General features: G+C 43.7%; 1 protein-coding gene across 21 annotated transcripts in view; it reads right to left on the bottom strand.

Moving 5' to 3' along the window:
* The window catches only part of LOC144693263 (coiled-coil domain-containing protein 9-like), a 273,976-nt gene extending 269,943 nt beyond the window's left edge, over window positions 1-4,033 (bottom strand). For 14 of the 21 annotated variants that reach the window (XM_078562955.1, XM_078562963.1, XM_078562980.1 and 11 more), the window contains exons 1-2: window positions 3,736-4,033; window positions 3,053-3,132 (exon numbers count right to left, since the gene is read on the bottom strand). In XM_078562955.1, the coding sequence (XP_078419081.1) occupies window positions 3,053-3,132; window positions 3,736-3,847 (192 nt within the window). In that variant the 5' untranslated portion in view covers window positions 3,848-4,033. Of the gene's footprint in view, window positions 1-1,889; window positions 1,954-3,052; window positions 3,135-3,710 lie in introns of those variants that run through there. The other 7 variants (XM_078562960.1, XM_078562971.1, XM_078562972.1 and 4 more) reach the window with 7 other exon arrangements.
* Between the last annotated feature and the right edge of the window lie 18,094 nt (window positions 4,034-22,127).

The raw sequence follows: 22,127 nt of genomic DNA, 5'->3' as shown, positions 1-22,127 counted from the left end.
GAACTCCCTACCTTCAAGGGAAATTAATGCTTGCCTGGATAGCGATACCTACATCTCAAGAATAAATCAAGCACCACACTTCCTGCACTGCTAACATCTTCCTATCCTTCCAGGTGGCCACCCATTTGTTGTTCTGACCTTTCCATGGCTATGGTGTGACCAGTTCCTGGAATGTGGGATCCAGGATATTCATCTGTCTGGCAGTGAATCAGCTACCCTACCACTTCAGAAATCCTTGGCTCGAGTTCAACCAGCTGGAGGCACTGCTTGCATACATATGCCCAGACAGATGAAGCATCCTGAAGCTCCAACATACCACAGGATTTGCAGACTACAGGTCACAGCTGTCCCTCCATTCTAGTTTGGAAACTTGAAAAAACTCTTAGACAAGATGATTATTTATAGAATTGCTGTTAACCATTCTGAACTATTTAATGTATCAAGTTGCATTATTATTTTTCTATTCACTCCTCAAAGTCAACATAGCAAAGGCCACTAAAATTTCAGCTATCTAGATATTTACCTCATTCTGCAGCTTCGCTCCTTCCTTTGAGTTGGGTTTGGTTTGGTTTGAATTGGGTTTCCTGAGCCCATACTCTTGAGACTCTGGTGTTAAGAAGTCATCTCTTCACTCAGCACAAGCTCTGCCTGATGTGACCCCTCTTCAGATAAATGATATCTTTCTTCCTATCAAAATGTACTACCTCACACTTTGCTATATTGAATTTAATTTTCCATTTATTCACCCAATCGACAAGCCTGTTTATATCTTCCTGTATTTTGGCACACACTTCCACATTTGTAGCTCCACCAATTCCATTTCCAAAACTTTCCTCTCCAAAATTTTGATATCACCTGCTAATTTTAACACCTTTCCTCCAACATATTAAGGTCCTTCATATTCAGTCCGCTTCCATTTAAATCTGGACAGTCCAAATTACTACCAGAGGGTCTAAGCAGCCGAGAAGCCATGCCTATCTGCCCCAAAACCCTGCTAATTCATAGTACAAATAGAAAACTATCACTTCACAGATTACCTGCTAGATTTGGAGGGCCTGGCAGTCTGAAAAGTTAGGTTTGCTGTTCTAGACCTTTGCCTTTACCAGCGATTAAACAGCCCTGAGAACAGATCTTCCCAAACTATGCACATCTCAAAAACACAAACTCAATAGCCAAAATATAAAAGATGAGCTGAGGATAAAAGATTATTACCCAAAATTGGAGAAACCAATGGAAAATCAAGTCAAACTTTGGGAAAGAAAAGTTTAGAAATTATAGGCTGAATTTTACAAGTTTTTTTTTCCCCTATCCTTGGGACCATTTCCCGGAGCAGCTACCCTCCCAGTTGCTCTTCCCCAGGGTAAAGCAACTAAGAGCCCGCCTTCAGGCTCCTTGACCAATTAGGGAGGGCAGGCAAGATTACGTTGTCATTTTGTCAGAAGGAGGATTTCTAATTAAAGGGACCACAAAATTCTGATGAAGGTTCATCAACTTGAAATATTAAATTCTCTCTCTCCACGTTTCCTGGTCTGCTGTGTGTTTCCAGCATCTTGTGGTTTTACTTCAGATTTCCAGCAATTGCAGTATATTGCATTGGTGTTATTTCCATTCTTAAGATTGGTGTTTAACTGTTACAATACAAAATCATTTCGTTCAGAACATTAGTTTGTATCAAGGGAGGTCAGGGATGGGTTGGTTTCAATTTCCATACGGTGACAGTGCCAGACAAGTGTGCTAAAGGCAGAATGTGAACTTATACCTTTTTATTTTTCCATCTGACCTGGTCAGATGATTAGACACCAGGAATTGACCATATATATTTACCACGTTACATTATTCAAACTGAATACGAAGAAACTAGATTCTGAGATTTTTGGAAAATTCCTAACCTCCTTATTTCCAAACTCCACTCATATTGCTTGCAATGAAGAGGAAATCCACTGATTTTTGCTTCTTTGGGAAAGCAGAAGGAAAGAGACAACTCCTGTTCAGCAACTGATTTCAATAAGCAGGTAATCTTGCACGTGGCTTAATGATGTACTAATAGCACTTTGTATGCAATTCCAATTTAAACAAGGAAAATACACAGCTTTTTAACGGACATCTACACCTCCCCGAAAGCAGAATTCATAGTGTTTCTGCGAAGGGCACGCTCTTCCAAATGAAAACTTCACCTCCTAGTTCTATCTTGAGTGATATCTCCTCCTCACTTTCACTCTTCAGTAGCTGGGAAAATTTTGTTTAGTTTCAAACTTATAACGTCCACCTCCACCTTGTAACTTCTGCATCAGGGATCTCCCTCCACCCGGCTCCTTTTGAGGAAAAGCTACATAGCTTAATATTTTTAAGGACTACTTTTTGGTTCTCAGTGGAAATGAAAAAGGAGCCCTAACTCCTTTATTAGGTGGTGCAGCCATATAGTGTCACTACCTTCTGTATTAGTGTTGATTTTTTTTTAGGGTTTCCTTCTTCAGGTAGCACAAATGCCAAACAGATAGACCCTGCACATAAAGTAATCAGGTAAACGTTTCCCAAAATGGCCATTTTCAGCACAAAATTAAGAAAATCCTGAGCTATGAACAAACTTGAATGTAAACAGTGCCTGTCACAACCTCAGGAAGTCCCAAAGTGCTTTACAGTCAATGCAGTGCCCATGAATTGTAGTCACTGTTCTTTTTTTTAAAAAGACCCAATTTACACACAGAAAATTGATAATGACTAAATATTGTTTTAGGATGTTGCTCCCCTAAGTAAGATGGTGAGGAGAGGAAGGGGGAAAAGTTTGGTGGGGGGGGGGGTGGTTAAGAACTTGGGTGATGCCACTTGTCCTTTCATCTCATGACCTAGGTTTCAATTAGTCCAGGTTTATGGGAAAGATACGCTCCTTTCCCTCTGCTGGCTTGAAGGATACTGCATGGAACAATATTTGGAGAGCCTTAAACCCAGTTCTCATTTGGTTTGGGACCCACCAAGCCGACAAATACAGCCCCAGATTATCAACCTCAATCTGACAGGCCAAGTGAATGGCTAGTATGCAAAATGGGAAGGTCACATTGTGCCAATAGATAGCCATCTTCATTTTGGACAGGATGGAGCTTGGCTGTTTGTTGTACACCCGACCTTGACGACAGCCTGAAATGAGAAAAGGATACATTCCCTCAACACTGACACTGTTCATTTACATTTAAAACAATAGTGATGAAGTGCTAGAAATTTTCTTCGGGAATTTTCTCAGATAAAAATTGTGAAATCAGTCATGGCTTTTGGGAGCTTTTGCTTCGTAATAGAAATAGAGGCTTAAGGACTGGATTCACAGAGGAAGCTTTTCTGAGGAGCTTCTGATCGAGGGGCTGCAATCTACTGGTCAGAAAACGTAACGGACGGGGGCGGGGGAGGGCAGGGAAAGCTTTAGGAGTGTTTGGATTGAGGGAGGTGTTTTGGGGTTGGAGTGACAGGTGGAACCAAGTGTTCGGTTAAAGTTAGGAGGTTTGGAGTAGCGGCGATGCTGCTTCGGGGTAGGTACGGGGGTGTGAGAGGTCCGGGAACTAGTTGAAACTCAGAGTCGCAACAGACCGGGTGCTTTCGATTCACACTTCACACCCGCTCGCTCGCTCAACCTCTCTCTCTCTCTCTGTCAGTCTACCCCTCCCTTACAAAAGCTGACTGACTGTCTGTCTGTCTGTCCTTCCCACGCCAGCCGCCATCCTTACCTAACGGCCGCCTGCGCTCACTCACCATCCGCTCCGCCCGTTACCCGCCGCTCTCGCGGCTGTGGCGCGTGCCCCACCACGAGGTAGCCAAGCCACTCTCCCCCAATCACAGACCAGGACCCGGTCTCCCTGCCCATCGGCTGTAACCCAATCAGCACCGTCAGAAAGGAATGAGGCCCTACGATTGGTTTGCGACGTTTCTTCGTAACTGTTGATTGGCTCTTGGTTTTTAATATTCATCAATGAAAACGTATTGATTGGACCTTCCCCGCAGGGGTAATTCCGATCGCGTTCGTTGATTGGATAGACCCCCTGACTTATTAACATTCCACGGCTCTGCCACTGATTCAGCTACCGGCTTAATATTCGGCTAAATGAATATTCATAAAGCCGCGGCTGCTGATTGGCTCCCCCTCCGGGCGCGTGCTGGATCTGGGCCCGGATGTCGCGCTCTGCCATCGAAGCATCATTGTCATCGAGGTCCCCTCAGCAGTGCTTAGTCTTTCCACCCCACCCCCACTAGAGCTGTACTTTGAATATCCTGTCTTGCATTCTTAATTAGCACTTTTCTCAGACAAAGACCACCACCTTCAACACCTCTTTGACCCTTTTGTCTCTGACATCTTTTGATTATCTGCTCACACCACACCCTCTCTTCCCCCCCACCCACCTTAAACCAATTTATATTTCTCCCTTGTTGAAACTATGCTTCAGTTCTGCTGAAGGGCCATGAGGGCTCGAAACGTTGACTGATTTCTTCTCCACCGATGCTGCCAGACTTGCTGAGTTTTTCCAGGTAATTCTGTTTTTATCTCATCCTACTGAGTCTGCAACACAATCAGTTCTTCATATTCTCCAGCCCGCGTCCAAGGTTCGTAATTGATATGTAAACGGGGGCCCATGAGATTCCAGCAAAAGACATTGTAAACCTGGTCTCTTCTGTCTGGAGAATGTGCTAGAAATCACACCATAATATGAGCAAGCATTTAAAGCTGCACCACACCTCGCTTAGCAAATTTAGGAATTACTAGATCAAAAAAGACCAAGGTCCATGTAGTTCTGCCGTACTGGTAATCACATGATGCAATGAGAATGGCGTTATCGACTAATCATCGTCATCAAACTCTTTCGATAAGTCTTCAGCAGATCCAGAAATGAGGTGAGGAAAACCCCCAATAATGCAGAGCATTGGGAACCACAGGTCCAAAGCCACCAGTCCCAAGCACATTGCACTCACCTAATGTCATATTTCATGTTACTCAGACACCGGATCCCAAAATTCTACTTCCTGGAAGAAATTCAAGCCGTTTGTTAGTACAGAACTTGAATATATCCTGAAAACAATGGAGAACTATGGGCTCCCCATGTTTCTGGGTTATTCAAAAAAAGACAGAAGGCTTTCCCCATGGCAACACCTCGGCCAATCAGGGTCGACTTGTAACCAATCAGCACCCTCTTCTCCTGTGGGTATCAATTGTTGTGATCATTTGAAACTTGGCATTCTTGCAGTTGTCCTGATGAGATGAAAAAGCTTCAGCAACATGTCTCTCTATTCAGCAATATTGAAATTTATTTAATTGGCATTTGAATTAATCAAGTTGTTTCCGCTGTCTCCGGAGGTTTTACTATGTTAAAGACAGTTCAAATAGTTATCAAAAAATCAAACGGGAAATTCAGAAGAAACCTATTTATCCAGAGAGTTGTGAGAATAAGGAACACGCTACCGTATGTAATCATTGAGGTGAATAGTACAGGAATTTAACAGGAAGCTAGTTAAGCACACGAGGGAGTAGAGGGTTATACTAACAATTAGACAAGGAAGGATGGGAGGATGCGCGAATAAACACCAGCATGGACTAGTTGGCTGAATGGCCAGTTTCTGTGCTGGATGTTCCGTACTTCTATGTAAAGGCGCTACATAAATGCACACTTTCTCAAAGGTAATTAAGGATGGCAAATGAATGCTGGCCTTGCCAGCAAATCTCACATCACATGAACGAATAAAGGAAAGTTGCCATTGTCCTCTTCAGCAACTTTCTCTAGTTTGACCACTCTCTCACTAAAATACAGTATAATTTCCACACTGTAGTTTTGAATTTACTGCCTTTCACATGCGAGTAATGTCCACTGCTTCTACTGTTCCACACGGTAAAAAGCCTGTCATAGTCTTCATTATCTAGTCCCTGTAGAATGCTAAAATTAGCAATCGGATCATCTCTCAACCTTTTTAATGCCAGTGTGAATGTGCCTAATTTACACAAGCGCTCTACAAAATCCAAACCCTCCGTCCCTTCAGTCATTCTGATTGATCTCTTCTGTATTCTTTCAATAGTTGCAATATCCTTTCCAGTACTGTGGTGGCCAGAACTGTACACAGTATTGTAAGTGTGGTTGCTCCAATAATTTATGAAGTGGCAGGATTATCTCTTCAACTCAGTATTGACCACTTAATATGTCCAACATCTGATTTGCTTTACTCTCTGCCACCGAGCATGTGATGTGAGATTTGCATTGTTGTGACAGCTTCAATTCATTATCAACCAGGATCCCTGGATCTCTTTCATTTTCTGTGCCATTTATTTTCTTCCCATTTTTAATTAATAGCTCCCTCCTGGATTATTATTAATCTTTCTAGACTGGGCCTCCCAAACATCTTATTAGGAGACATACCACAGGTCCTATGATGTTACCTCTCTTTGAAGCACTGTGTGGCGTATTTGTTATAATTCTTCACCCTTCGATCTTCCTATACATTCATCCCATGATGGTGAGTAAAAATCAAGTGGCATCACATACTGGACATCTCAACTCAGCTTAATGAAACATTTCACCAGCTCTAAGTACCAGGGCCAAACATACCATCCCTGAGAATTTAGGGAGTTTCAAATAGAAAGGGAGGATGGTGATTCACTAGTGACAAGTGAAGAGTTTTCAGGAAGGAAACAGCAAAGAGCAGGCTAGGCTGAGAGCTGTATGGACAACATTGCAATGAACACCAGGAAAAGTCCTTTTGGTTCATCCTGCCTGTCTCACACAACAGTGATTCCTTACGCATCACAATAGAATGTACTCAGTACACTCCAGAATTAGCATCCTGCTGCACCTCTCTCTCGGATTATTGCAGACTGACCCTGTGAGTTTCAGTGATATTTTTAAGAACAAAGAACAAAGAAAAGTACAGCACAGGAACAGGCCCTTCGGCCCTCCAAGCCTGCGCCGATCATATTGCCTGTCAACTAAAACATTTTGCACTTCCGGGGTCCGTATCCCTCTATTCCCATCCTATTCATGTATTTGTCAAGCTGCCGCTTAAACACCACTATAGTACCTGCTTCCACCACCTCCTCTGGCAGTGAATTCCAGACACTCACTACCCTCTGCGTAAAAAACTTGCCCCACACATCTCCTCTATAGTTTTCTCCTCTCACCTTAAATCTATGTCCCCTAGTAATTGATTCTTCCACCCTGGGAAAAAGCTTCTGACTATCTACTCTGTCCATGCCACTCATAATTTTGTAAACTTCTATCAAGTCGCCCCTCAATCTCCGTCGCTCTAGTGAGAACAATCCGAGTTTCTCCAACCTCTCCTCATAGCTAATAACCTTCAGACCAGGCAGCATCCTGGTAAACCTCCTCTGTACCCTCTCCAACGCCTCCATATCATTCTGGTAATGTGGCGACCAGAATTGCACGCAATATTCCAAGCGTGGCCTAACCAAGGTTCTATACAGCAGCAGCATGACTTCCCAGCTTTTATACTCAATACCCCTGCCAATGAAGGCAAGCATGCCATATGCCTTCCTGACTACTACCTTATCTACCTGCGTTGCCACTTTCAGTGACCTGTGGAACTGTACATCCAGATCCCTCTGCCCATCGATGCACTTAAGGGTTCTGCCATTTACTGTATAATTCCTGCCTGTATTAGACCTTCCAAAATGCATTACCTCACATTTGTCCGGATTAAACTCCATCTGCCATTTCTCCACCCAAGTCTCCAACCGATCTATATCCCGTTGTATCCTTTGACAATCCTCTTCACTATCTGCAACTCCTCCAACCTTAGTGTCGTCTGCAAACTTACTAATTAGCCCAGTTACATTTTCCTCCAAATCATTTATGTATACTACAAACAGCAAAGGTCCCAGCACTGATCCCTGTGGAACTCCACTAGTCACAGCTCTCCATTCAGAAAAGCACCCTTCCACTGCTACCCTCTGTCTTCTATGACCAAGCCAATTCTGTATCCATCTTGCCAGCTCACCTCTGATCCCATGTGACTTTACCTTCTGTACCAGTCTGCCATGAGGGACCTTGTCAAAGGCCTTACTGAAATCCATGTATATAACATCTACTGCCCTTCCATCGTCGATCATCTTTGTCACTTCCTCGAAAAACTCGATCAAGTTAGTGAGACACGACCTCCTCTTCACAAAACCATGCTGCCTCTCACTAATACGCCCATTTGCTTCCAAGTGGTAGTAAATCCTGTCACGAAGAATCTTCTCGAATAATTTCCCTACCACTGATGTAAGACTCACCGGCCTGTAATTTCTTGGATTATCCCTGCTTCCCTTCTTAAACAATGGAACAACATTGGCCATTCTCCAGTCCTCTGGGACCTCACCCGTAGCCAGTGAGGATATAAAGATTTCTGTCAAGGCCCCAGCAATCTCCTCCCTTGCCTCCCTCAGTACTCTGGGGTAGATCTCATCTGGCTCTGGGGACTCATCCACCTTAATATTCTTCAAGACGCCTAACACCTCTTTTTTGATCTCAACATGATCCAGGCTATCTACACACTCTTCCCTAGACAAATCGACTGCTAAGTCCTTCTCTTTGGTGAATACTGATGAGAAGCATTCATTTAGTATCTCTCCCATTTCTTCTGGCTCCACACACAGATTCCAATCTCTGTCCCTGAGTTGGCCTACCCTTTCCCTGGCTACCCAGAAAACCTGCAACCTGATTCTACAATGGATTCCTATGGACTCTTCTCTGCTCAACACCCATCTCCATGACAATGTGGATCACATGGGCGTTAAATCCAGTAGAAATGCTAGTTAGCTATCCGCTAGACCCCCAACTTCCATTCTATCTTGGAATTAAATAGACAGTTTAACGTATAGCTGTTTACAAAACCTGACATTCCTAACACCTCCCTGGAACTTGGAGACTGAGCCTATCCACCATCAGCAAAGCTGCTCAGGTCATTGTTTGCAGGTGTGAAAATCATGGGCCCCCCTTAACCTTTAACAACCAAGCTATCCAGGTTTGTTAAGTACCGCCCCCCTTAACCTTTAACAAGGAGGTGTCAGCTGTGGCTCAGTTCATAGCACCCTCGCCTTTGAATCAGAGGGTTGTGGGTTCATGTCCCACTCCCGGAAACCAAGAACTGTGATTGTACTCGAAAGAGTTGCAATCTGTGACTGTTGATCACTCAAAAGAATTAACCTTTAACAACCAAGCTATCCAGACTTGCTATCAGGCAGAATTCAGAACAGGTCACATGACCTCCTTCAATCATCAATTTTGCCTCAAACTAGAGTCCCAAAACATAAAAATCTTACAAACTTCATATTTGTAACAAACCAATAAAGTATTTCTGAAGTGTTGCCATGTTATAATGTTGGAAACGCAGCAGCCAATTTGCATATCGCAAGGTCCCGCAAATAATCTGTTTTTGTGATGTTGATTGAGGGATAAATATTGGCCAGGACACCAGGGAAAACTCCCCTACTCTTGTTCAAAATTAGTGCCATGGGATTTTTTACAAATAATTGGGAGGGCAACGGAAGCCTTGGTTTAATATTTCTTCTGAAAGACGGCATCTAAGACAATTCAACACTCCCTCAATACTAAACTGGGAGTGTCAGCTTAGATTTTGCGCTCAAGTCCCTGAAGTGGGGCTCAAACCCAAAACTTTCTGATTCAGGGGTGAGAGCCAAGGCTATCCCAAGTGTTAAATGAGAGCACTTGCTGTCCTGAAAAAAGTACAGGAACTCCAGGCCTGATTCATTCTCCAATCCTTGATGTTTGGGAAGCCTTCAGCTGTGGCACTCCTTTCCAATGTTGTGGCTATGCAGTTACCATGTGTGGAACTGCAAGCATGATGCTGTATCTTCCCTACTAAGGAACAATATATACCACACTTCCAGTCTCAGATAATCTGTTTGAGGCACAGGTTTGATTTGCAAACTGGACAAACCCTGCATCAGAGGCAAAAACTACGCAAAGAGCCACATTGCTTCTGAAAATTCAGAGCATTTATTTTTTTAAAGCTTGATCTCTTCTCTCATAAGCAAGTTTTCTAAGATAAGAACAATAATTTTTATCCAGCATGATCTTGTTTATAATTTTTTTGCACATGATTTGGAGAAAATGTGTATACAATAATCACATTGCAAAACAAACACTGAAATGAATTTTAGTTGCATCATCTCCAAAATATCACTCATAATAACAATTAATTTTAAATCTAATTTTCTTCTTTTTGGACCAGTAGGTGACAAGGACAGTGCCCCGCCAAGGCAGGAGGGACATGGTTGGCTCCCAGCTCTTTCTGCATCCACTCTTGAGCAAACTATTATGTGGCATAGGAGCAAGGCCCAAATGGCACACCCTCCCTCACCAAGGTCAGGGGATTTAGCATGTGTTGGCCAATCATAGTTCCTCACATTCCATGACACAAGAGATCAAGGACCAATATGCCACATCATTGCAACGCTCAACATGACCCTGTTACATTATAATATGGTAAAAGGAATAGAAGGGAAAATAAGAACAGGTACATGGGGGAGAAGCAAAACTTGATTTGAGAAAACATCAGAAACAAAAGAAAACCAGGAAATCATACCAAGTGAAAATACAAATACAATGTTCACAATATTCAGTAATGTTAGTTTGGACAGCCTCAGCGATACCAACAAAAATTACATTAATTACAAACACACAGAGAAGTAAATGATGGCCAGACCATTCATATGGTTCACAGGCATCCTATAAATACACTTCCAATGGTCTTGAGGATGAAACTGTATCCCTAGCCCAGCTGATACACCAGCTGCTCTCTCTCTCTCGCTCTACAGAGCATAGCTCTGTGACTGAGTTCCAGCTCATTTTCATGGTGGACTGATTACATGCAACTTCAAAGCAGAGCAATTTAAATATTTTCTAAAAAGCTCAGCAGATTCTGCAGGATAGCGAGAGACACATTTAATCAGTCCTAAAATAAATTCTTGCATTAACCTGACCAATAATATCAATGCTTCACCATTAGTGACTGCAAATGCCAGAGAAAAATGTAACTTAAATGATATGTTTGGTTGAACACAAAGAGAACATTTACAAACATACCACTGTCTGATTTCCAGTATTGCACAGTATCCTATAGTTTAAAATGCAAATAACGTGCACATTTGCTATAATTATTAACAGCTACTTTCACCCTTATGGCCTCCTGTGTCTGCATCCTGCAGGGGAACTGAGATAACCTGCTCACGGCTGCATGTAGTGACACCACAAGACTGGCCACAAAAGGAAATTATTGGGTAAATCTTCCATCAATCACACCTGATGACCAAACTGCTGTAAGTAACTGGGATTGATTTTATGTAGATAATTTGTATTATGTAACTATCTTCCACTCACTGCATTTTGCTGGTGAAATAACTCTGCTTTGATTGGGAGATTTTGCTGTAGTTTCAATTAGTTTTGTTTGCTGTAGTTCATAGAGAGTTCTTGTCAATGTATTGCTAGCTATGAATTGTGCCCCACCTTCAACTCATTTTCTGTTACGGTGATGTCAATAGATCACTGACAGCACCAAGGAAGCTGGTTAAAAATGGCACCGGAGCCTTTCGCCATTTCCTGTCCAACTCCTCCATCTACATCTACCTGAAGTAGGATGTCCCCAGTGAGAGGTTTGTGTGTTCACACTTGTGTATGGATTGCGGTCTTCCTTCACGCTATGTAAGGCAGGTTCCAAGCAGCACAAGATGTTATTTCATAAATTGTTCAAAATCTTTGTAGAAGTTTTTTTTTGCAGGGATGGGGCAGTTGGTGGTGAAATAACAATTCTATTGAGTATTAAATAGTTTTAAATAGCCAATATGCTGGCAGAGGACCCATACAGCAGACAGTTGTGTAACCTTTCCTCTTCCTGAGAGGCAGCCCGGGCTTATCACATGGAGTACATTGGGTTCCTTAGCATTAAACTTTATACCTATATATACCATTTGGTAACTTATTTTATTACTCCTCATAATCCTAAACTGTCCTACTGCAGTCTGTTTTTAAGTTATGTCTGAAGAGAATCGGGGAGAAACAAAAAGAAGCATATTCACATATGGGTTAAATAGGCTACAGTGTCACTGATGAGGATGGATGATGTTGTGGCCGTGCCAATATCACCTGGAGTTAGGGGTTGAAAAGGAACTACCTTAAGGGGGAAAGTTGGAGTAGGAACAAAGAAACAGCCAATTTCGTGAAATTGATTGGGAAATGTGACTTAAAAATTAGGAGGACAGGCTGCAAAATATTCAAGGATATAAAGTGTTCAAAAAACATAGGCAAGGAAAAAAAGGCGGGGCTACTGATTAGGGAAAACATTGTAGTGTTGGAAAGAGGGGTTGTCCTTGAAGGGGGAAAAGAAAGAATCCATTTGGTTAGAGTTGAGAAGCATAAAAGGTATGATCATGCTACTGGGGATTTCTATAGACCTCCAAATAGTGAGAGAGATAGAGGAGAAAATCTACAGGAACATCACAGAGATGTGTAAGAACTATAGAGTTGATATTGAGGGGGTTTAAATTACCAAATACAGATTGGAATAATGTTAAAGGGTAAGAAGGGGAGGAATTTCTGAAATGTGTTCAGGAGAAATTCCTTCACCAGGATGTCCAAGGTCCAACTAGGAAGGAGGCATTGCCAGATCTGGTGCTGGGAAATGAAATGGGCCGAAAGGACCAAGTGTCTATGGGGGAAACACTTGGGTATGAGTGATCATTGTATCATAAGGCTTAGGTGAGTAAAGGAGGAGAGCAAAGAACAATTTAAAATAGACCTATATTGGAGGAGGGCTAATTTCAATGAGATCAGAGGGAATCTAGCCAGGGTAAAATGGAACCAAAGACTGACAGGAAAAACTAACAGAAAAAAGGGCAATCTTTAAGGAGGAGATGTTTCAGGTACAGTACAGGTTCAGTACATTCCAAAAAGGGTGAAAGATACTGGAACCAAAACCAGGGCTCTTTGGATGACAAGGGAGAAAGAAAACATAATGAAACTAAAAAAGAGGGTGTATGATGCATGTCAGGTGAATTCTTCAAGCACGAACCAGGTCAGATGCAATAGATTGAGAGGAAAAGTGAAAAGGAAAATAAAACTGGAAGAGAGAGTATGAGAATAGAATGGCAGTTTAACATAAAAGGAAATCCAAAAATCTTCTACAAGCATGTAATTAGTAAATGAGTAGTAAGAAGCAGGGTGGGGCCTATTAGGGACAAAGAGAGTGATAAATGCTTAAAGGTGCGGGGCAAGACTAGAATGCTTAATGAGCATTTTGTATCAGTGTTCACTAAGAAAGGAGATGCTGACAAAATATTGGTAGAAGTGGTAGAGGTAGTGGTAATGGATGGAGTGAAAATTGATAGTCAGGAGGTACCGGAAAGGCTGGTTATGAGTAGAGTGGATAAGTCACCTGTTCCATCCCAGGTTGTCAAAAGAAGGGTCGGGGGGAAGATAGTGGAAAGGTTTTCCATAATATTCCAATCTTCCCGAGATATGGAGTAGATGTTAGAGGATTGGAGAGTGGGAAATGTGACATCTTTATTCAAGAAATGATGTAAGGACATTCCTAGTAACCAAGGCCTGTCAATTTAACATCAGTGGTTGGGTAAGGTTTTAGAGAAATAATCGGGGGAGAAAATTGAGACGCTTGGAGAGGTTTGAGTTAATTAAGAAGACCCAGTACAGATTTGTAAGAGGCAGGTTGTGCTTGACTATTCTAATTGAATTTTTTGTTGAAGTAACAGAGAAAGTTGATGAAGGGAATGCAGTGGGTGTTGTCTACATGGATTTTAAGAAAGCCTTTGACAAAGTACCACATGAAAGACTGTTAGCAAAATTGAGGCTCATGGAAAAGGAGTGTCAGGTTGGATAAAAAATTGGCTTAAGGCCTGAAGACAGCAAATTCTGGTAAATGGTTGTTTTTCAGACTGGAGGATGGTGGACGGTGTTGTTCCCAAAGGGTCATTGCTGAGACCACTGTCTATTTTGATATATATAAATGACTTGGATATTGGAAAAAATAGTAAAATTTCAAAATTTACCATGATACCAAACTTAGAGGAGTGGCAAACAGTGAAGATGACACCAGTCAACTGCAACAGGACGTAGATAGGCTAGCAGAATGTACAGACAATTGGCAAATGGAATTTAATACAGAGAAGTGTGGGGTGATGCATTTTGGCAGAAGGGATAGAGAGAGACAATATAGACTTAATGGCACAGTTCTAAAGAGTATGAAGGGACAGAGGGGCCTGGGGGTTCATGCGCATAGAACTTTGAAGGCAGCAGAACATATTGAGAGAGTAATTAGCAAACCATAGGGACCTTGGGCTTCATAAATAGAGGCATTGAGTACAAAAGCAAGGAATTAATGTGGCCTCTGGTTGGGACACAACTAGAGTATTGCATCAACTTTAGGAAGGGAGGGTCCTTGAGAGGGTGCTTAAGAGATTTACCAGACAGAATGGTCTCAGAGATGAGAGAGTTCAACTTCAAGGTTAGGCTGTAGAAGCTAGGCTTGTTCTCCTTGGAGCAAAGGAGATTGAGGTGTGATCTGATAAGAGGTGTACAAGTTTATGACAGGTTTAGATAAGGTAGACAAAGAAAAGCTGTTCCCTATAACTAATCGTATAAGGACTACAGGACACTAATTTAAAGTTTTGGGCAAGAGATGCAGGGGGATGTAAAGAAGAACTTTTTTACACAGCGAGTGTTAATGACCTGGAACTCACTGTCTATGAGGATGATGGAAGTGGGGAAGATCAATAATTTTAAAAGGAAATTGAATGGGCACTTGAGGGAAATAAACTTACAGCACAGCACTATGGGGATAGAGTGGGAGAATGGGGCTAATTGGATTGCTCTACAGAGAGCTGGCATAGACTCAATAGGTCAAATGCCCTCCTTCTGTGCCATAATGACTTTACAATATTCATCTTTTGTACTTATTGCCTTGTTATTGTTTTTAATTAGTTGTACTGTAATCATTAAACTTGCTGTACTGATATTGCTGAACACATCCTGGTTGGGATTTTACCAGCCCACTGGAGATGGCTAGGTGTCAAGAGGTGGGAATGGCAGCCGCCTGGCTGCCCGCTGACTGGAGACAGGCAACCAATTAAGGTAATTAATTGGCTATTAACAGCCATTTTACACCCACTTGGCCCTCCACAACGTGGAGACACCACCAAACACATCGAGGCGGCCTCCAATCAGCTTCGTTAGGGGTTGGGGGGGGTGGGGGGGGGGGTGGGGGGGGGTGCCCCTCCAATCATTGAGGCCTGTCCACCTGGCCTCAGTCCATTTTTAAAAATTCTCTCCGTTCTTTTAATGGCACTTCAACATGGAGGCGTTCTCTTCTGACTTCTTGCAGCCTCAGGCATAGCCACTTCTATCACCCCCAGTAAAATCACCTCTGCAGGCCTGCCATTCAGCTGAACGGGCTCAGAACCACATTTGGCCCCAGCAGAGGGACCCATGACATGTTGGTAAAATTCCGACCCATGTTTCATCCTCCTGCCCCACTCTCTGGCAGTTCCTTAAGCAGTGCAGCTGTCACTGGCCGCCCGCATATTCTGTTCTACGGCCATCATGATGTGTGCAGAAGACAACTCAGATCTGTTGCCCTGATTTTCTCATCCTACAGAGGATGACTAGGCACTCTCTTGGTGCCTGGTGATAGTGAATACAGTAGACCATATTGAAAGAAGTACACGTAAATTGCTGCTTCAGCTAGAAGGCATGTTTGGGGCCTTAGATGGTAAGGAGAGATGAGGTAAAAGGCTAGGTATAACAACTGCTTTTAGACATTAGCCTATACCTTTAAGACACTGGCCTGTCTCTTTAAGACACCGGCCTGTCTTGTTGAAACACTAGCCTGTCCCAAAACAACTGCTGTAATTGCATGGGAAGGTGCCATAGAGAGGGGATGAGGTATTGGGGTGAAGTAGACCAGGGTGTTGCGGGAAGGAACAGTCTTTTCAGAATGCTGACAGGAGAGAGGAAGACATGTTTGATGGTGGCATCACTTTGATGGGGCAGAAATGGCAGAGGATGATCCTTTAAAAATAGAGGTTGGTGAAATAGGAAGTGTGGACAAGGGGAACACTATTGCGTGAGGGTGAATCTTGATGTGTCTGGAACTGCAGCCACAGATCTGTCTATTTTCTTTCTCTGACGGACTCACACAAAACTCCAATCAGCTCCACCATCTTACAACATATCCTATTGTGTGGTTAAGGGGCGGGGGTGGGTGTTATATCTACTTGGCTGTTTCCTCTTTTAAAGCTGCCTGAATCTCCTTTGCTCCAGCTTATTCTGTCCCTGCTCTTCCACCACATAGGAGCTCATGGGGGAATGTGTTACCTGCTCCTGGGATGCCTCAGCAGCAGGCGGATGAGGATGGGATACGGCGATAAGTCTGAAAGCTCAGAGACTGGGTCAGTTGGAAATTTCAAAACTGAATTTGATAGATGTTTGTTTGACGTTAAAGGATATGGATGCAGGAGAGGTAAATGGAGTTAACATATAGATCAGCCAAGATCTAACTGAAAGGTGAAACAGGCTCAATGGGGCTGAACTGCTTCCTCCTATTCCTATAGAGTAACACCCTACGGCCAGGATTTTCATCTTGTCGGGCGGGCAGGCCCGGGAGTGGTCGTGGAGCTGACCGCTGCCCCCAGTTGGGCTCCAACATGGATTTCACACTGGCTGGCCAATTAACAGCCAGCCAGCGTGAAACGCGCGCAGCAGCGCTCAGTGCTGCTGGGGTGGGGGCGGCAGGAGCGCAAGCGCTGATGTTCGTGCATGTGCGTGGGTGCGCGCAGTAAAAGATCCCTGAGGCACAGTGCTGCCTCAGGGAGCTGGATATTTTTATTAATATAACTAAAGAATTTTAAAATAATGAAAACATATCCCCTCATGTGACCCTGCCACATGAGCAGGGCCATGTAAAATAGGAGTGCAAAAAGTTTTTTTTTAAATCACTGAACAAAACCTCAGCCTTCCCGTGGATGAGGTTTCGTCAAAAATGCAAAGATGCTTGGTTGGACAGGCAGCAAAAAATTCCAAACAATTAGTTGATTAAGGGCCTTAATGAGCATGCTGCCGACTCCTGCGCACACCCGCCGACCGAAATATCCCGTAAGTACACAATGATGTCGGGACGCTCATTCGGGTCAGGCGCACGCCCACCCAACCAGCGCAATATTCTGCCCTATAAAATGAAATAAAAACAGAATGTGCTGGAAACACTCGACAGGTCTGGCAGTATCTGTGGAGAGAAAAACAGAGTTAACATTTCGAATCTTCTTCAGAACTGAAGCAAGGTAGAAATGAGATGGGTTTTATTCCATTGGAAAGGGGGAGGGGGAAGGAAAAACAAAAGGAAAGGTCTGGGATAGGTTAGAGGGCAGGAGAGATTAAATAACTAAGATGTCACAGAACAAAAGGCAAAGAGAATGGTAATTGTTGTAATAAATAAACAAAGCATTTGTCCAGAGTGAGTGTGAACGGCAGAATAGTGAACAGCTCAGTCTGAAAAAAAACATGAAAAACAAGATGGTGGCAAATATAACAGAATCAAACTGGGTGAACAGAATTCATGGTCTGAAATTGTTGAACTCAATGTTGATTCCAGAAGACTGTAAAGTGACTGATGGAAGAGGAGGTGTGGTTCCTTGAGCTTGCATTGAGCTTAGTGGAACACTGCAGCAGGCTAAGGATAGATATGAGAGTGTGAGAGCAAGTTGGTGAATTAAAATGGCAAGCAACCGAAAGTTCGGGGTCATGTTTGTGGACTGAACGGAGGTGTTCTGCAAAACAGTCACCCAATCTGTGTTTGGTCTCCCCAGTGTAGAAAAGACAGCATTGTGAGCAGTGAATACAGTAGACTAAATTGAAAGAAGTACAAGTAAATCACTGCTTCACCTGGAAGGCATGTTCGGGGACTTGGATGGTGAGGAGAGAGAAGGTAAAAGGCCGGGAATAATAACTCCTGCACTTGCATGGGAAGATGCATAGGGAGAAGACAAGGTTTTGGGGTGGAGTAGACTAGGGTGTTCTGGAGGGAACAGTCTCTTCAGAATGCTGACTGGAGAGGGGAAAAAAAAGTTTGGTGGTGACATGATTCTGATGGGGCGGAAATGGCGGAGGATGATCCTTTGAAAATGGAGGTTGGCAAGATAGGAAGTGTGGACAAGGGAAACACTATTGCATTTCTGGGAGGGAGGAAAAGGGTGAGAGCAGATGTGCTAGAAATGGATCGGACACAGTTGAGGGCCCTGTCAACCAGAGTGGGAGAAATCCTTCGTTGAAGGAAAAGAAAGGCATATCAGAAGCACCATTATGGAAGGTAGCATCATCAGAACAGATACCATGGAGAAGGTGGGAGAATGGAATGGAGTCCTTATCTCTTGCAGAATGTGAGGAAGCACAGTTGATGTAGCTCTTGGAGTCGGTGGGCTTATAATGAATATTATTAGATAGCCTATTCCCAGAAACAGACAGAGAAGTTAAAGAAAGGAAGGGATGTGTTGGAGATGAACCATGTTAAGGTGATAGAAGGGTGGAAATTGGAAGCAAAGTTAATGAATTTTTCCCGTTCCAGACGAGGACAGGAAGCGGAATGGATACAGTCATCAACATACCAGAAAAAGAGTTGTGGGAGGGGGCCTGAGTAGGACTGGAACAAGAAATGTTCCACATACCCCACAAAAAGGCAGACATAACTCGGACCCATGTGGGTATCCATAGTAACACCTTTTATTTAGAGGAAGTGAGACAAGTTAAAGGAGAAATTGTTCAATCAGAGAACAAGTTCAGCCAGGCAGAGGTGGGTGGTGGTGGATGGGGACTGTTCAGGCCTCTATTTAAGGAAGAAATGGAGAGCCCTCAGACCATCCTGGTAGGGGAGCGAGGTGTAGAGGGGTTGCAGAGGAGGCAGTTCGGCTCAGGAAACTAGAAATTGTTGAAATGACCTAGGTGTCAGAAGAGTCACGGATGTAGGTGGGAAAAGACTGGACAAGGGGGGATAAAAAAGAGTCAAGATGGGAAGAAATAAGTTTCAGTGGGCAGGAACAGGCTGAAACGATGGGTCCACAAGGACAGTTCTGTTTGTGGATTTCAGGAAGGAGGTAGAAATTGCATTTTCAGGGTGGGAAACTGTGAGATGGGAAGCTGTGGATGGAAGATCTCCAGAGGAGATGAGGTCAGTGAAGGTCCTGGAAACAATGATGTTTGGTAGTGGGGTCATGGGCCAACAGGAAGTAGGAAGAGATGTCTGAGAGTTGGTGATCAGCCTTTGCAAGGTGGAGGTAGGTATGAAACAATAGGGGAGATGGTGGTGTAGTGATAATGTCATTGGACTAGTAATCCAGAGGTCCAGGCTAATGCTTTGGGAACACAGATTCAAATCCCACCACGGCAATGGGTGAAATTTAAATTCAATTAATAAATCTGTAATTGAAAGCTAATCTCAATAATGGTGACCATGGAACTATCATCAATTGTCATAAAAACCCATCTGGTTTGCTAATGCCTTGAGGGAAAGAAATCTATCATCCTTACTCAGTCTCGCCTACATGTGACTCCAGACCCATAGCAATGTGGTTGACTCTTAACTGCCCTCTGAAATAGCCTAGGAAGCCACTCAGTTCAAGGGCAATTTAGGAATGCTAACCTTGCCAGCGATGCCCACATCCCATGGAAGAATAAATTTTAAAAAACAATGACAGTACCACCCTTGTCAGTAGGTTTGATAACAATGTCAGGATTAGACCTGAGAGAGCAACAAGTTCAGAGGGAGACAGGTTAGAGTGAATGAGAGGAGCAGAGAAATTAAGACGGCTGATGTCACTGACAGTTCTCAATGAAAAGATCAAGAGTGGGTAGGAGGCCAGAGGGATGGGTCCAGGTGGAGGGAGAACACTGTAAGTGGGTGAAAGGGTTTGCTGGTGGGTGGGGGGGGAGAGAGCATGGAGGCAGAGACAACAATGTCATGTCAAGCTCGAAATTCATTGAGGTGGGAGCATAAGGGGAAGGGGATAAAACTGAGCCTTTTGCTAAGGGCAGATTGTTCAGTGTCAAAGAGAGCAAGTCAGAGGGTATTGTGAATACACAGCAAGAGGTGAGATTAGAAGAAGGGATGTGGTCAGAGGGAAGTGGTGGGGAAGAAAGATCTGGATGAGAGTTGGTACTCATGAGTTGTTGGAGCTTGCGTTCCTTAACACCGGAAAGGAAGAGAAAAAGTTTTTTGTTAAAGCGTCGGATGAGATGAAGGATGAAGTGAAATTGGGGACCAGGACAGCTTTAAGATAGGGTGAGTTGGTGCTGCTAGAGAGAGAGAGATGTCGATTGTGTTATATAGTGGCGCATGGAACTGAGTGTAGATCTCAAATGTGGCAAAACCAGCAATTTGAGGAATATTGTATGTCTTGGAGATACCCGTAATCCTGGATGCATTCAAAACATGAAGGATGGAACTTCAGTTGGAATCCACAGGGAATAAGTTGGAGCAGGAGACAGTCACTGAGGAAGGAGATGTGGCTGTGAATTTTAGCAAAAACACCTTATCAAACACCTGAATTTCACGCTCACCTACCGGTGAGATTTTAGGCAATGGGGAGTTGGGGAGCATGAAATTGAAGGAATGGGATGCCCTCTGGGTTCCCGCCCATCCCAACCTCTCAGCGATTTTGCACAGGGGCCTCAAATGAGGCCCTTAAGTGGCCAAGTGACCCCCCATCCACCTTAAGGTACAACGGCTGCTGGATCTCCCTCCCTCCCAGCCTCTCTCTCAACACCCCAATTTCCCTTTGCACCCCACCCAGGTCTTCCCTACCCTTCCTGCCTTGGGACCCCTTAAACTTACCTTGTCCTCCGGCTCCAGGACTTGGGATCAAGCATCTTCCTGAAGTTCCTCTTCAGTCTGCTACAGCTCTTGTTGCTGCAGGGACTGGAGAGCTGCCAGCCAATCAGATTGGCCAGCAGCTCTCTAAGGCAGGTCCTTTTCCCAAGTGAGGGATGGAAGTCCCGCCTGCAGCCAACTGACATTCATTCGACCATGAAATGGCTGTGGGACAAGCAGGGTCAGCGAGGATGTGTTCCCCACTGACTGTTCAGATGGCAGGAAGGGAAACTCCGCCATCTGAAAAATTCAGGCCCAGGAGGGAAATGGAAAGCAATGAAGATGAAAAAGGTGAAAGAGACAAACAGAAATCCTGTCGGAGAGAAGAGCAGTACTTTTTCAAGATAGGCATTCCTCAAAGAGAAGTGGCAGCGAATTAAACACTAAAATAAAACAAAATACTGTGGATGCTGGAAATCGGAAACAAAACAGAAAGTGCTGGAAATACGAACAGAGTTAACGTTTCAACTTGAATGCAACTTCATGATAGAAGGAAGGTAGAAATGTGATGGGTCTTATTCGTTGAAAGCGGGGAAGAGGAGGAAGAACAAAAGGGAAGGTTGGATGGGTTTAGGACAGGAGAGATTAAATGACAAAGGTGTCATGGAACAAAAGGTAAAGGGAGTGGTAATGATTGTAGTAAAGAAACAAAGCATTAGTCCAGAATGAATGTGACTGACAGAATATATATTTTAAATTTCTATGAGATGTAGGCATCACTCGTTAGGCCAGCATTTATTGCCCATCCCTATTGGCCTCAAGAAGGTGGTGGTGAGCTGCCTTCCTAAACCACTGCAGACCATGTGGTGTAGGTACATGCACAATGCTGACAGGAAGGGATTTCCAGGATTTTGAACCATCATCAGTGACAGAGCAGCAATATATATATAGGATGGTGTGTGGCTTGGAAAGGAACTTGCAGGTGGTGATGTCCCTGTGCACCTGCTGCCCTTGTACTTCTAGATGTAGAGGTCACAGGTTTGGGAGGTGCTGTCGAAGAAGTCTTGGTGAGTTGCTGCAGTGCATCTTGTAGATGGTACACACTGCTGTCATTGTGCTTCATTGGTGGAGGGAGTTAATTTTTAAGATGGTGGATGGGTGCCAATCAAGCGGACTGTTTTGTCCTGGATGGTGTCGAGTGTTGCTGGAGCTGCACTCATCCAGATGGAGAGTATTCCATCACACTTCCGACTTGTGCCTTGTGGTGCAGTCAGGAATTCCCA

The sequence above is a fragment of the Cetorhinus maximus genome, chromosome 18 (assembly GCF_964194155.1).
Source record: "Cetorhinus maximus chromosome 18, sCetMax3.hap1.1, whole genome shotgun sequence".
Taxonomy (NCBI): domain Eukaryota; kingdom Metazoa; phylum Chordata; class Chondrichthyes; order Lamniformes; family Cetorhinidae; genus Cetorhinus; species Cetorhinus maximus.
This window is presented reverse-complemented; position numbering and strand designations above follow the sequence as displayed.